The sequence below is a fragment of the Triturus cristatus genome, chromosome 8, assembly GCF_964204655.1.
Source record: "Triturus cristatus chromosome 8, aTriCri1.1, whole genome shotgun sequence".
In the NCBI taxonomy this organism is placed as follows: domain Eukaryota; kingdom Metazoa; phylum Chordata; class Amphibia; order Caudata; family Salamandridae; genus Triturus; species Triturus cristatus.
This window is the reverse complement of record NC_140591.1, coordinates 1,153,039,188-1,153,055,301: the sequence shown is the minus strand read 5'-3', so window position 1 is coordinate 1,153,055,301 and position 16,114 is coordinate 1,153,039,188. Positions and strand designations below refer to the sequence as shown.

The 16,114-nt window shown below is 48.3% G+C and overlaps 1 protein-coding gene across 1 annotated transcript in view; it reads right to left on the bottom strand.

Annotated features, from left to right (window-relative positions):
* LOC146805528 (lysozyme g-like) overlaps positions 1-16,114 on the bottom strand; it is a 70,326-nt gene that overhangs the window by 42,318 nt on the left and 11,894 nt on the right. The window contains exon 3 of the mRNA XM_085622790.1: positions 12,278-12,376. Within this exon, the coding sequence (XP_085478916.1) occupies positions 12,278-12,376 (99 nt within the window). The remainder of the gene's footprint in view (positions 1-12,277; positions 12,377-16,114) is intronic.

Below are 16,114 nucleotides of genomic sequence, written 5' to 3'. Positions count from 1 at the left end.
GTGCGTTCTTTGCTGAGGAAACTATCTGTGTGCACTACTGCATGTTGCAGGGTGCGTGGTGAGGGCTTTCTGGGCTTCACATCTGTTAAAGTTTTTAACGCTTTGACTGTCAATTTTTACTGTGAATTTTAACTGTACATTCTTGTTGTAATTTCTAACTGCACATACCTCTGTGAGGAAGACCCGACCTCGGGTCTTCTTCCCCGTGGTAGCTTTGGAACCAAGTGACATTATTCCTTCACTCTGTTGGGGCTCTAACCTGATGCCATTTGTGATGGGTTAGCAGTCCAGTTCCCCTCCCGGCACCTCTACCTTGCTCACGGCGACGCGGACGCGTAGCGGACTTGTACATTGAACAAGCCTGTGTTGCTACCCGCTTTTCTGCTTATTGTGTGTTCTTCGCTGTGGGAACTATCGGTGTGCACTACTGCGTTTTGCAGGGTGCACGGTAAGGGGTTTTTGGGCTTCGCATCTGTTAAAATTCTTAACACTTAGACTGCCAATTTAACCTTCTCAATTTTAACTGCACCTACTCATATTTTCTAACTGCACATATCTCTATGATGAAGACCCGACCTCGGGGCTTCTTCTGTGTGATAGGATTGGAAAGGAGCACCATTTTCTCTTCGCTCAGATAGGTCTCTAACCTGACACCATTTTGGGTGGGTTAGCAGTCCAGCTCACATCCCAGCTGCTATATCTTGCTCACGGCAACCCGGATGCACAGCCGACTTGTAGATTGAGCAAGCCCATGTTGCTATCCTCTTTTCTGCTTCTTGTGTGTTCTTTGCTGAGGAAACTTTACGTGTGCACTACTGCGTGTTGCAGGGTGCACGGTAAGGGGTTTCTTGGCTTCACATCTATCAACCTTATTAACGCTATGACTGTCAATTTTTACAGTGAATTTTAACTGCATATACTCGTTGTAATTTCTAACTGCACATACCTCTGTGAGGAAGACCCGACCTTGGGTCTTCTTCTGCGTGGTAGCTTTGGAATGAAGTGACATTTTTCCTTCAATCTGTTGAGGCTCTAACCTGATGCCATTTTGAGTAGGTTAGCAGTCCAGTTCCACTCCCCGTCGCTGTGTCTTGCTCAATGCGACACGGACGTGCAGTGGACTTGAAGATTGAGCAAGCCTATGCTGCTACCCGCTTTTCTACTTATTGTATGTTCTTTGCTGAGGAAATAGGTGATTGCACTACTGCGTGTTATTCCTTCACTCTGTTGGGGCTCTAACCTGATGCCATTTGTGATGGGTTAGCAGTCCAGTTCCCCTCCCGGCCGCTATAGCTTGCTCACCGCGACGCAGATGTGTAGCAGACCTGTACATTGAGCAAGCCTGTGTTGCTACCTGCTTTTCTGCTTATTGTGTGTTTTTCGCTGCGGGAACTATCTGTGTGCACTACTGCATGTTGCAGGGTGCGCGGTAAGTGGTTTCTGGACTTTGCACCTGTTAACGTTTTCAACACTTTGACTGTCAATTTTTACAGGGAATTTTAACTGCACCTACTCGTAATTTCTAACTGCACAAACCTCTGTGAGGAAAACCTCGTCCTAGGGGCTTCTTCCACATGGTAGCTATGGAAAGGAGCACCATTTTTCCTTCACTCCATTGCGGCTGTAATCTGTTGCCATTTTGGAGGGATTAGCAGTCCAGTTCCCCTCCCGACTGCTATATCTTGCTCATGGAGAAGCAGACCCACAGCCGACTTGTAGATTAGGCAAGCCCGTGGTGCTACCTGCTTTTCTGCTTATGGTGTGTTCTTTGCTGAGGAAACTATCTGTGTGCACTACCGCGTGTTGCAGGGTGCGCGGTAGTGGGGTTTTTGGTCTTCACATCTGTTAAAGTTTTTAACGCTTTGACTGTCAATTTTTACAGTGAATTTTAACTGCACATACTCGTTGTAATTTCTAACTGCACATACCTCTGTGAGGAAGACTCAACCTTGGGTCTTCTTCCGCGTGGTAGCTAGGGAAAGAAGTGATATTTTTTCTTCACTCTGTTGTGGCTCTAACCTGCAAGACGCTTTATCTTGCTCACGGCGACGTGGATGCGCAGGTGACTTGTACATTGAGCTACCCGCTTTTCTGCTTATTGTGTGTTATTCGCTGAGGGAACTATCTTTTTGCACTACTACGTGTTGCAGGGTACGCTGTAAGGGGTTTCTGGGCTTTGCATCTGTTAATGTTTTTAATGCTTTGACTGTCAATTTTTATTGTGAATTTTCATTGTAATTTCTACCTGCACATACCTCTGTCTGGAAGACCAGAAACTCAAGGCTTCTTCCACTTGGTATCTCCAGAAAGAAGCGCCATTTTTCCTTTGCTCCATTAGGGCTCTCACCTGAAGCCATTTTGGGTGGTTTAGCATTCCAGTTATCCTACCGGCCGCTATATCTTCCTCACGGTGATGCGGACCCGCAGCGGATTGTAGATTGAGCAAGCCAGTTCTGCTACCCACTTTTCTGCTAATGTGTGTTTTTTGCCAAGGGAACTATATGTGTGCACTACTGCATGTTGCAGGATGTGCGGTAACAGGTTTCTGGGCTTCGCATCTGTTAACGTTTTTAAGGCTTACTCTGCCAATTTTTACTTTCTGAATTTTAACTGCACATACTCGTAATTTCTAACTGCACCTACCTCTTTGACGAAGACCAGACCTCAGGGCTTCTGCATGGTAGATTTGGAAAGGAGTGGCATTTTTCCTTCGCTCAGTTGGGGCTCTAACCTGACACCATTTTGGGTGGGAAAGCAGTCCAGTTGACATCCACAATAGCTTGCTCAGGGCAACGCGGACGCTTAGCAGACTTGTAGATTGAGCAAGTTTGTGAGGCTACCCGCTACTGTGTATTCTTTGCTGAGGAAACTATCTGTGTGCAATACTTCTTGTTGCAAATTATGCAGTGAGGGGTTCCTGTGATCTGCATCTGTTAATGTTTTTAACAATTTGACTGTCAATTTTTTTTCTGTGAATTTTAACTGCACATACTCAGAATTTCTAACTGCACATACCTCTGTGAGGTAGACCCGAACTCAGGGTGTCTTCTGCATGGTAGCTTAAAAAAAGAGTGCCATTTTTTCTTCGCTCCATTTGAGCTCGAACCTGACGCCATTTTGGGTTAGTTTGCAATCCAGTTCCCCTCCCAGTCGCTGTATCTTGCTCAGGGCGACACAGACGCGCAGTGGACTTGTAGATAGAGCAAGCCTCTGCTGCTACCCGCTTTTCTACTTATTGTGTGTTTTTTGCTGAGGCAAATAGCTGATTGCACTACTGCATGTTGTAGTGTGCACGGTAAGTGGTTTCTGGGCTTCGCATCTGTTGACGTTTTCAAAGCTTTGACTCTCAATTTTTACTGGTAATTTGAACTGCACATACTCATAATATCTAACTGCACATACTCATAAATTCTAACTGCACATACCTCTGTGAGGAAAACCCCGACCTCAGGGCTTCTTCCACATGGTAGCTATAGAAAGGAGCACCATTTTTCCATCACTCCGTTGCGGCTGTAATCTGATGCCATTTTGGGGGGATAAGCAGTCCAGTTCCCCTCCCGACAGCTATATCTTTCTCATAGCGATGCAGACCCACAGCCGACTTGTAGATTGAGCAAGCCCATGAGGCTACTCGCTTTCCTGCTTACTGTGTGTGATTTGCTGAGGAAACTGTCTGTGTGCACTACTGCATGTTGCAGGGTGCGCGGTAAGGGGTTTCTGGGATTCGCATCTGTTAATGTTTTTAAAGCTTTGACTGTCAATTGTTACAGTAAATTTTAACTGCACATTCTCGGAATTTCTAACTGCACATACCTCTGTGATGTAGACCCAACCTCAGGGTGTCTTCCACGTGGTTGCTTCGAAAAAGAGTACCATTTTTCCTTCGCTCTGTTGGAGCTCGAACCTGGCGCAATTTTGGGTTGTTTAGCAATCCAGTTCCCTCCCAGCCACTGTTGCTTGCTCGGTGCGACACAGACGCGCAGTGGACTTGTAGATTGAGCAAGCCTCTGCTGCTACCGGCTTTTCTACGTATTGTGTGTTTTTTGCTGAGGCAAATAGCTGATTGCATTACTGCATGTTGTAGTGTGCATGGTAAGGGGTTCATGGGCTTCGCATCTGTTAAAGTTTTCAACACTTTGACTTTCAATTTTTACTGGTAATTTTAACTGCACATACTCATAATTTCTAACTGCACATACCTCTGAGAGGAAAACCCCGACCTCGGGGCTTCTTCCACGTGGTAGCTATAGGAAGGAGCGCCATTTTTTCATCACTCCATTGCGGCTGTTATCTGATGCCATTTTGGGGGGATTAGCAGTCCAGTTCCCCTCCTGACATCTATATCTTGCTCATAGCGACGCAGACCCACAGCCGACTTTGATTGAGCAAGCCCATGAGGCTACTCGCTTTTCTGCTTCCACAGTCTCGTGAGCGCCAAGTGGGGCGAGTGATCACCAGGACCCGCCATGCTACACCCTGGGATCCTGTGCGAGCGGCGCGTTGGAGCCCCCGGTGCAGGGATTGCTTTCCTGCAGCCTGGGCTACGAAAATCCCCGGGCGAGATAGAAGCGGAACAAACTCCGGGATTGTTTGGCTGCCGGAGAACCAGCGGCAACTCGGCGAGACCCGGCGGGCCGGAGGCACGCCCCGGCAGAAAGTGAGTGAGATCGGGGGTGCGAGGCTGCTAGCTGGGAGGGCACCTGGAGCTTGGAGCGGACGTACGTTAGCGAGTGAGAGTCTGCATTGGTGACTGAGGACACGTTGTCGACACCACTGAGCGGGACTGGAAGGGTGGAGAGGTACCCGCTGCGGGAACGGCTGAGAACTCGGACGTGGTAGGAGCAGCAGCATGCAACATTGCATCGTGGAGGCCCCCTCAGTTTGATCTGTGTTCGTCCAGGCCTGGGAGTGTATGAACATCTGCACGTGGGCTCCTTCCTCTGATGAGCGGCTGGGGGACCAAACGAGATCGGATCGGGCTGGGAGTGGAGGTGCATTCCCCCCCCCTGCGTCCCCCCGGGTCTACTGGAGGGACACGGTCGAGTGAGCCGTCGGCGCCCTCTGGGGGACCCGGCCTCTACCTGAGGCGCTACATTGTCCGGGAGGGGCTCATAGCAAGCGGATACGCATTGCTCAGGAGCCTGCGGCGACTGCGCACCTGCAGAGAAAGAGTCGCAGAGTGGTCTTGGGAGTGAGGGAGTACCCGGCGGAGGGCCCTTGGATGCTTGGGGGGAAGTCCAAACTCGCAGCCCTGATTACGTACCTGCTCGGAAGGGGAAGGGAAGTTGCTGGTGTCCTGCCCTGCTGGCCGTGAGCCCCGCTGCTGTTCTGCTGCATGTACCCATGCTGCTGCCGCCCCATTACATCGCGGCGCTGGCGCAGGGAGACTACAGCTCCCAGGTGCCCTAGCGCACCGCGACGTCATCCAAGCGCCCGGAGGCGCTCAAAAGAACGCTGCCCCCTCCGCGTCGCGGGACGCGCGCGGGCGGGCGCCGGGCTAAGCTTGGGCAAAGGGCGGGCCGTCTGTGGCCGTCAGGGGCCAGAGGAGGCCGGGCTGGGCCACCCCCTTTTTGAACACACACCAGGTAAAGGAATTGCCAGGGGATAGGTCTGAGTTGTGCACATCATCTCTGACACGAATAGGTGGCCATGGCTGCAAGGGAAACTAGGAGCACTGCTGCAAGGTCTGGAGCCCAAACACTTTCTACTTTGGGGACTATGGATAACTTCATCATAAGGGCCAACTCTGTACTGGACAAAGAAATCACCACGCTAGAGAGGAGACTTTCACAGGGCTTAGCTGCATCGAAACGCTCCTCTCTGGGGGCTATTGCCAGGGCTCTATCGCCTATTCAGCAGGGCCTTCCGGTGAATGCCAGGGATTTGAGTTTAACACCCCCATTATTGGGGATAGTTGGTGATGTTCAACCCTCAACTAACATTGTTATCCCTGACACACAAGGTGATTCCCAAAGCCCCCTCCTTGTCCCCTCCACCCAACCCCCACAGGGCCCTGTATTTAGGAATAGGACCCTAGAGGTCTCTACCATAGACCAGGTCTTCAGGCTGTCCCTCATATATTGGAAAACAATACAATTGGAGGGTGGCAGCCTCTATACTGTATTTGTGGACCTGAGGGCGGCCTTTGACCTGGTTCCACGTGGTAAGCTGTGGGAAGTGCTGGCTAGAGTGGGGGTACCAAGTGATCTATTGTCGATGATTATTCGACTTCACACCAACACCTATGCTCAAGTGAGGTGTGGTAAGCAGGGCACCCTATCCAACAAGTTTCCCGTTGGCAGAGGGGTAAGGCAGGGGTGCGTACTTGCACCGACCCTGTTCTGCCTCTTTGTCAATGGGGTCATCGACCACCTCAACGGGGTCCCTAATTCTGATGTCCCAAAGCTGGCAGGAAGGAGGGTTCCGGCAATTATGTTTGCGGATGATACCCTCCTCCTCTCTAAGTCGCCGATGGGAATCCAGCGTGTTCTGGATGGCTTTGTGGACTTCTGTAGAGAGCACGGACTGGAGATTAATACTACGAAGACCAAATTTATGGCCTTCAATCCCCCGCCTAGGTTCCACCGCATTCCCCGTAGGACACAGGTGCCGCACTGATATGGTACCGGTGGGGCGGCAGACACGGGTGCGGGGACTGGGGTGACGGGCGTTTGTGCATGGCTTCTCTGGGTGTAACAGGGACACGACGTTTTTGAAATAGGGCAGCGTGGGGCTTGCGGCGTAGTGGAGAAGGAAGTGTGCTACAGGCTATTCAGGTTTCGTTCGAGGGCTGGGCCGACGGGAAGTGGCTCCCTTAAAGAGAGTAAGCCTGGGCGAAGCACTACGCTACGCTCGCGTAGTTTGCGAAGTTCGCGCTACTTCGCACTACGCGAACTGCACGTAGCACAGTGCGAACACGCGTAGCGTAGTGTTGCGTAGTGCTGCGGTCATTTTTTGCTTGCTCGCGGTCCTCAACGTCAAGTTGGCGACCGCGAGCAAGCAAAATGACATCCCGGCGAGACTTTTTCCTTGTTCGCGATCAGCAACATCAAGTTGGCGATCGCGAGCATGGAAAATAAACCTCCCGGCGAGATTCCCAACGCGAGGAGGTCAGGTTTCTCATTGCGAGGGGTCACGTATGCTCGCGACCGCTCGCGATGAGAAACTACCAGTTCGCGTTGAGAAAGCTGCCGCTCGAGTAAAAATCTACTCGAGCAGCAGAAAACTACGGGTCGCACTGTGCAAGATGCCATTTTCAATGATTGCACAGTGCCGGTTGCTTGTCCGCACTGTGCAATCATTGAAAACAACATCTTGCACAGTGCGAACATGTTACTACGCAGCTCAAGGAGTGCTACGCGTAGCTCGCGTAGTGCGAACTTCACTTTGCGTAGCTTCGCGAAGTACTACTTCGCGAACTACGCCCACCCTTAAAAGAGAGGCACGATTCTTCCGCCTGAGGGCTGGCACATAGGTGTCATCAGGAGGGCTGTGCGGGGGTGGGGGGGAAGTCGGTGAGTGGGGAGCTGGCAGTATAGTAGGGTGTGTGGTGCCGTTATAGGGCAAAGTAGGGGTTGGGGGGTGTTTTTTGGAGAGACTGGGGATGGACGGGAGAGAGACATAATCCAAACGGGACTAATCTTTCTTTTTCTACTACAGGTAAGGGGAGTGGCCTGGGATCCAGTGTGGTCGCATGGACAGGCGGACATTCTCCCGAACGTTGGGCAGCCACAGAGGCGACATGGCGGGTGTACGGATGTCCTCAGGCAGGGAACGCAGTCATTTGGGATGTTTGATGATGGGGGGGGAACAGTTGCATTGACTCAGGGTGAGCGTTGTGGCCAGTGAGAGTGACTGTGTCATACGATATGGGAAATGGCTCCAAGACCAGCAAAGGCGCTGGAGAGGCGGTACTCAGGAAAATGGCAGGTCTGGTTTTTATCCGATAGGCTTGGCAAGGGAGATGTTTCAATGACTCGGAAATTAAGAAGTGGGTTATGGGGAGGCACTGCGCCTTGCAATGAATGGTCTCTGGGGACGTCTAGCATGCTTACAAGGAAATGGTCTGCAGCGAGGGGGACGGTTTGAGGGGAAACTGGTGGCCTGGTTGGGGATGGGGCACTTTCAGGGCTGAGGGAGGGTCCTGGACACGTTTCTTGTTTGAAGGGGACACTGGCTTTATGGGTGGATGGTCGTCCACCGATGGTGCCTTACAGAGAATGGAGTAAGAGTGGATGGTCATCCACCAATGTTGCCTTGCAAAGGAGGGAATTTTTGGGGGCTGTTGAACATGCTTACCGGCTAATAGCTCTCAGGTAATGGGGACTGTTTGAGGGGACACGGGGCGATTTTGGTTTTGGTTTGGGGATGGAACGCTTTTCATGGATGGGGATTGCCCTGGAAATGTAGCTTGTTTGAAAGGGGCCCTGGCTTTATGGGTGGATGGTCGTCCACCGTTGGTGCCTTGCAGAGAATGGAGTAGGGGTGGATGGTCATCCACCGATGGTGCCTTGCAGAGGAGGGATTTTTTGGGGGATGTTGAGCGCGCTTCACAGCTAATAGCTCTCAGGTACTGGGGACTGTTTGAAGGGACACGTGGCGATTTTGGTCTTGGTTTGGGGGATGGAACACTTTTCATGGATGGGGATTGCCCTGGAAATGTAGCTTGGTTGAAAGGGACAATGGCTTTATGGGTGGATGGTCGTCCACCGTTGGTGCCTTGCAGAGAATGGAGTAGGGGTGGATGGTCATCCACCGATGGTGCCTTGCAGAGGAGGGATTTTTGGGGGATGTTGAGCGCGCTTCACAGCTAATAGCTCTCAGGTACTGGGGACTGTTTGAAGGGACACGTGGCGATTTTGGTCTTGGTTTGGGGGATGGAACACTTTTCATGGATGGGGATTGCCCTGGAACTGTAGCTTGGTTGAAAGGGACAATGGCTTTATGGGTGGATGGTCGTCCACCGATGGTGCCTTGCAGAAAATGGACTTTGAGGGCTGTCGAACATGCTTACAGGGGAATGGCCCGCAGTTAATGGGCTATTGGAGGAGGCACAGGTGGTCTTCTCTGGGGCTGGGACGCTCTTCAGGGATTGGGGATTGGCCTGGAAGGTACTGGATTGCGACGGATACTGGCTGTACGGGTGGATGGTCATCCACCGGGGGGGGGGCCTTGCCGAAGAAGGGAGTTTGGGGGCGATGGACCAGGATTACAGGGGGACGGTCCGCGGTTGAGGAGACGGAGGGAGGAAGACAGTGAAAACAGTTTCGTTTCAGGGTCCTACACCCATGCTATGGTGTGGGCACTGGTACAATTTTGTCATGGACGGGGTTTGTTTGGTAACTGCTGCGTAGTTACACAGGCCACAGTTTTCAAGGGTGGATGGTCATCCACCTGGTGCCTTGAGGGGTGGGGGAGGCATTAGGAACGCAACCTGGGGGGACAGGTAGTCCTATTTCGAATAGGTGCACCTTTCGCAGTCTGGGGTGTCCTGGCAATAGTGAACTTTATAGGGGACGCAGGTTTAGGGGATGGAGGGTCGTCCACAGGGGCCGCAAGGTAGACTGGATGGAGGCGCAAGGTGCACTAGCACTGGGGGTGGGGCAGGAAACCGCCCTCCGGGGGTTTCCCTGGTTGGCGGTACTTTGGAGGGGTGGGTAGTCACATACGGGCGGATCCACCCCTCGGGGGGGGGGGAGAACGGTACACAGGTGACTGATAGCGGGCACGGGAAGCAATGACCAATGAAGGAAATTACACAGAGGATGCTTGGAGGGCAAGTGAAGGTGAGAATGGGGAGAGGAAGGAGGTCACCGAGTGAATGGGGGAAGAGTCTAACAGGTGAGATGGTTTTGAGAATGGATGAAAGGAGAATGAGTCGGTATGGGATGGGGAAAGTATATTTATTGCAGTTATGTACTGTTGAATAAAGTCTAAATGATTGCAACCATGTCCTAATAAAATGGCCTTTTACGCTTCAAGTAACAGCGTGGAGTGTGGTTCTTGCGCGAACCTTTTTTTTGGGGGGGGGGATGCGGACCCACAGCAGAGTTGTAGATTGAGCAAACCCGTACTGCTACCCGCTTTTCTGCCTATTGTGTGTTCTTTGCTGAGTGAACTATCTGTGTGCACTACTGCATGTTGCAGGTTGGTGCTAAGCGGTTTCTTGGCATCGAATCTGTAAAAATGTTTAACGATTTGACTGCCAATTTGTACTGTGAATTTTAACTGCACATGCTTATTGTAATTTCTAAATGCACATACCTCTGTGAGGAAGACCTGACTTCTGGGCTTCTTTCGCATGGTAGCTTCCGAAATGAGCACCATTTTTCTTTCGCACCTTTGGGGCTCTAACCTGATGCCATTTTGGGTGGGTAAGCAGTCTAGTTCCCCTCCCAACCACTATATCTTGCTCACGGCTACATGGACCCACAGAAGACTTGTAGATTGACCAAGCCTGTGCTGCTACCCGCTTTTCTGCTTATTATTTCTTGATTGATCTATCTGTGTGCACATTTGCATTTTGCAGGGTGCACAGTAAAGGGGTTCTGAGCTGAGCATCTGTTAATATTTTTAATGCTTTGACTTTCAATTTTTACTGTGAATTTTAACTGCATATACCTCTGTGAGGAGGAAGACCCTACCACGGGGCTACTTCCACTTGCTGGCTTCGGAAAGGAGCACCATTTTTCCTTTGCTCTATTGGGGCTCTAACTTTATGCCATTTTGGTTGGGCTAGCAGTCCAGTTCCCCTCCCAGCCACCATATCTTGCTCACAGCAACGACTACCCGCAGCAGACTTGTAGATTGAGCAAGCCCGTGCTGCTACCCGCTTTTCTACTTATTGTGTGTTCTTTTTCTTGGCTGAGTGAAATTGCTGTTTGGACTACTGCATGTTGTAGTTTGCACGGCAAGTGCTTTTTTGGGCTTCACATCCGTTAACGTTTTTAACTCTTTGACTGTCCATTTTTACTTTGCATTTTAACAGCACATACACTTTTTAATTTTTAACTGCACATACCTTCGAGAGGAAGACCCAATCTCGGGGCTTCTTTCATGTGGTAGCTACAGAAAGGAGCACCATTTTTTCTTCGCCCCTTTGGGGCTCTAACCTGATGCCATTTTGGATAGGTTAGCCGCCCAGTTCCCCTCCTGGCCGCTTTATCTTTCTCATGGCGACGCGAACCTGCAGCGGACTTGTAGATTGGGCAAGCCCATGCTACTACCCGCTTTTACGCCTATTGTGTGTTCTTTGCTGATGGAACTATCTGTGTGCAATATTGTGTGTTGCAGGGTGCACGGAAGGGAGTTTCTGGGCTTCACATCTGTTAATGTGTTTAACGCTTTGACTGTCAATTTTTACAGTGGACACAAGGAGATGATGAGTGGGGCCCTGAAGCTTTTCAGACACTCACCCCCAGTCACAGATCAGATTCTTACGCCTCTCAAGTGGAGGCATTGAAGTGGCGCAACAAGGAGAAATACCTTTATTTCTCCTTTTCTTTTGCTCTTTCTATGTGTGTTGCAACTGCAGCACACATAGGGAGGAAAATGCCATTAATTATTTTTTTGTGCAGGAAGGTGTCGCTTCCTGCACAAAAACAATCTGTTCTGCAATGCAGGCACCATTTGCACCATAGTGCAAGGGTGCCTGCATTGGCGCTAGGCAGCCAATTGTGCTCCAGAGCAGAGGAAAAAACAGGGATGTGTAATATTTCTGTGAATACAATGCATCTCTGCACTTTCCTGATGACACATCTCGGTGCACTAAGATAGCTTGCAGCGCCAGGCCATTTCTAGAAAATATGCCCTCTAATGCGCACTCTGAACGAACGATACTCTTTCAGAATGCACAAAATGATTCACTGACATGCCTAAATCATCCTGAAACACTATGGGGTAAATTTATTTAAAAGTCACACAAAGCTGTACAGCAACCAAAGTTGCTGTGTTGTGTAAAAGGAAGAAATCATGACAGTATTATATCTACTGAAGGCCAAGATGATGTTTGTGCCTCACCTAGTGGCAAACACTCCTAGCAGTCAGGCCATAACGTAGGATCCTCGTCCTACCAGGAAAACATGCCTTGGTAGCATGATTTCTGATGGGGCCAGTATTTGTGAATCCTGTGCTAACCACTATCTTTTCACATAGACGCACAGTATTGATATCTTCATTAGGTAGGTCTGTGAATCATGTATCATATAAATATAATATATCACTGAATCAGGGCATCACATAAATATTAAGCAAAAAGAATTTCAGAAGGTATGCTTACCGCAATGGCCTAACTTATCACCAGAAGCAGTTTTACAGGAAGCACCAGTGGTGTCAATTGCTCCAATGTTTCCATAGCATCCACAGGCACTTGACAGACCTGGAAATTACAAATCGGGATTCGTTAAGTACTGGACAAACTGAAAGGTTAATATTTCACTGAAAGGAACCTGGATTGTTCAATCTCATGGTCTGAATCACATAGATAGCACTCTTGAACTTTCATGTAAAATGATAAACTTAATAATACAGCCAATGGACAAGTTTGACACAAGAGGATAGCATTTGACACAGTCCATGTAAAAGGTAAATAGAGAGGCGGCTCCTCAGTTGGAGCGGAGGAGCGTCGCCCCACTCAAATGCCCCCAAGATGAAACCTAAAATGGTAATTCATTACCATTTTATTTTTTATCCGCCCGTCCCGCACAGAGCATCAGGATGGGGCGGGCCTACTGAGTGACAGCAGCAGGGAGGAGGGTGGGCTGTCTAATCTCTGTTTAAAGTGTGCATGTCTCTTTGGCTGGCTGTCTTGCGATGGCCAGCCTCACATGCAACCTTTAAACATCTCTAACGCTAATCTGTAACTTGTAAAAGCTGAGTTAGAGGAAGCCCAGGCCTCCAGAGCACAGTGGAGTGCAGAGTGAGGCCACTATGGAATCCATCCAAGTATTCACATTTTATTCATATCGAAAGCGAGCTACTATAAGGTGTGATACATAAAACATTCAAATCCTCCTATGTACAGAAACTTTACAAAAAAGTTGCAGAACATTACAAATAGAACATACAAAACCAAATTATATCCCTATAAAAACACTCCAATCTCCCACACATATACTTGTTGGGGGCTGTGCATAAAATTCCTACACAATCGCTCTAACTGATACTCTCTGGGGTCTGTATGTACACACGGAGTGAGAATCGTTGACATTCAGGCAACATACAGTAAATATATAATCCAAGCCTTCCAGCGACTTTAGAAAAGAGGTGTCGACTTGTTTCAGCCTTTGGGTTATAGGCCTCTTCAGGACAAAATGAAAGACGGAGCACAGAATGTGTCTCAGACCAAAATCAGGCCAACCAAAAGGGGAATAAATAACCTCAAAAGGTGCTGAATAAATCCTAAAATCCTACCTGGGTACCAGTGGAATGAATGCCACAGGGGACCATCAAAAACGGAGCGCTGCTCTCGGGCTCCCGCAGGAGGCTCCAAAGACATTCGGAACACTAGTTCTCCTACTCCGTATGTTAACCCTGGCGGCTCACAGGTTCAGGCCAGCAGATGCATGGAAGAGGTTATACCTTCAAATCCTCTCAGTACACATGCCGCGGAAAACCGGTCTCTCTAGCTGACCTGTTTAGCCTCTACGGGAGTCAACTATATGTGCACTATTACCCATAAGTGTCATGCTGGTAAACAGTGCCAGGATTGGTCAAAGGAAGATTCCTTGTGGCAGGGCTGCAGTCGCAATGAGGACACCTAAGAGCAAGGAGGTCCTGTTAAGTTTGGTAAGTGTTTAATTTTTATTCTATTTGTGCACCATGGATACCAACCATCACTAGATAGATAGCTGTGAAAGGATCAGCTAATGAATTGTTAAACATATTTGGTGGCCTAGCTACACATTCCTTTGTTGAGGTATACACTGAAACATATCAAATTTGAATATTACAAATATTTCTGTGTCTTATATACTCATGCCAATATGAGTACGGATCTGAAGTACTCTCTAAAAATGTTCACAAATATCCTGATTTAGATGCTCTTCTGGCCTTAAAGATCCTACTCTGTTGAATCCAGCGGGTCCTAATATTTATATTTTGTAGCACTCTAATGAGTCTGCAATTTGAATCCATGCAATAGAAAATGGTTTTAAATGCATATCTGATAGCTAAGAGTAGAGGTTGTGTATCTAATCAGATCCCATGCTGCTAATAGCAACTAGAAAATCCTCTCCATTTCCACGAGTCTTCAAGTGTTGTTTACTCTCATTCAGTGCTTAATTTGAGCCTGTGGGTTCCAGTGCTCATCACCAGCACTTAATTGTCAGCACTGGCACTTATATCAGCTTGCCACATGGTGGCGCTGTTTGTGTAATTTGGAGATGAGTACAACAATGGGTATTTAGTATTACAATATAAATTAAGAGAGACTAATACATGTCTCCCAAGCCAATCTTATAGCTTTGGGGGCCTGGGAAAGTCACTCCTGTTGGAGTGTGATTGTTAATACTTGTGTTGTTACTGGTACTGGCTGCCCTGCCGAGGGCAATGGGTGGTGCAAGCTGCAGTGGCCTCCTGACAAGGGCCCTAGCACTTATTATTTTAAAAAATAAGCACTACTCTTATTCTGGTTAGGTCCAGCATCAGTCACCACCTTTTCTGCTTTCTACAGTGCATGACACCTTTTTCCCTGTAACCCTTGGGACCTAGGACACATTGACAAACATAACAGTAGGAAATTCCTACCTGGCTATTATCACCAAAGACATTTTTTGCAGGTGGGAGGGCTGACCTCCAACATACTCTCCGTATAATAAATTGCTACTTTATTTTTAAAAAACCACACAATTGAAAATGACTACTACCCACAGTGGTCAAGGCTGGACCTGGTCGCATAAGTTCCTCTAATCAATTTTACTGGTGACTCAATAACTTGAGATTAATCAATCATTCAGATGGGCACCTCCAGTTTCCTGAAAATCCCTATGACCCACAGAGTCCCCCTAGGTTCCATCTTGTCCCCCATCACTTTAAACCACTGCTTGGAGCCCCTTGGAACTCTACTCACTGATAACAGCATCAAAATTCACCAGTAGACCAATAACACACAACTATATTTTAAAGCCTCCTCTCCGCCAGATATCCAGTGACACAAATGCTGCTTACAACTCCTTAATGCTTTGATGTATAGCACATATCTGAAGCTTAACTACAATAAAACAGAATTGCTGCTATTCGCCTAGAACAACAGCAAGAACTAGTCGAAACCTAACTCAGTGACACCCAATTTTAAGTCACTCACATTCACTCTGGGCACTGACTTCCACTTCAAGGAAACAATCACCAATAAAATCAAGGTGGCCTGTTACCAGATCTCTCTATTAAAGGAAAGTAAACCTATTCCCACCAGAAAGCAACTTCAGAACTGCCATTCAAGCACTCTTAGGCTTGCATCTGAATGGTGACAATGCCCTATTTCATGGTCTGCTGTACTCCATAGTCTCCCACATTCAACATTGGCCCCTCTTAAGGGAATCATAAACACCACAGGATGCATGAACAAGGGTTATAAGAAATAAGACCACATCCACCGAGCTACACCTCGAATTGACTGTATCTTTGCCTTTAGAACTGTATAACTCTCCACTGCCTTTTTGGCTAAGCTTGCTCTATACAAACACCATTTATATGCATACATAATTATGTCCACATGTTGAACCCATGCCCAAGTGATAACAAACCCAACAGCATTACAAAGTGAGCTCTTAATTATATTATATTGCAATGCACACATTAACCAGTCTACCAATTTTCATCAGGCAGCTATAAACAAGGAGTTGTTTAATTTATATTTGCAATTTAGAGAAATGGAGGGACTTTGGGTGGTTCAGAATAGCCATTTATCTTCAATGAGTTTGTTCCCCTGTATCAGCTTCCCAGCATATTCTCAAGTGAATGGTGATCTCTTCCCCAGGGGTAGTTGACATATAATACAGCCTCAACACCCAACGTCAGACATCTTGCATTTGTATCAGTTTATACAAAAGTTTAAATTTGGGACGGTTGTTGGCAGAATGTATACTGTAATGTTAAGGTTTTTCCTATCCTAATAGAA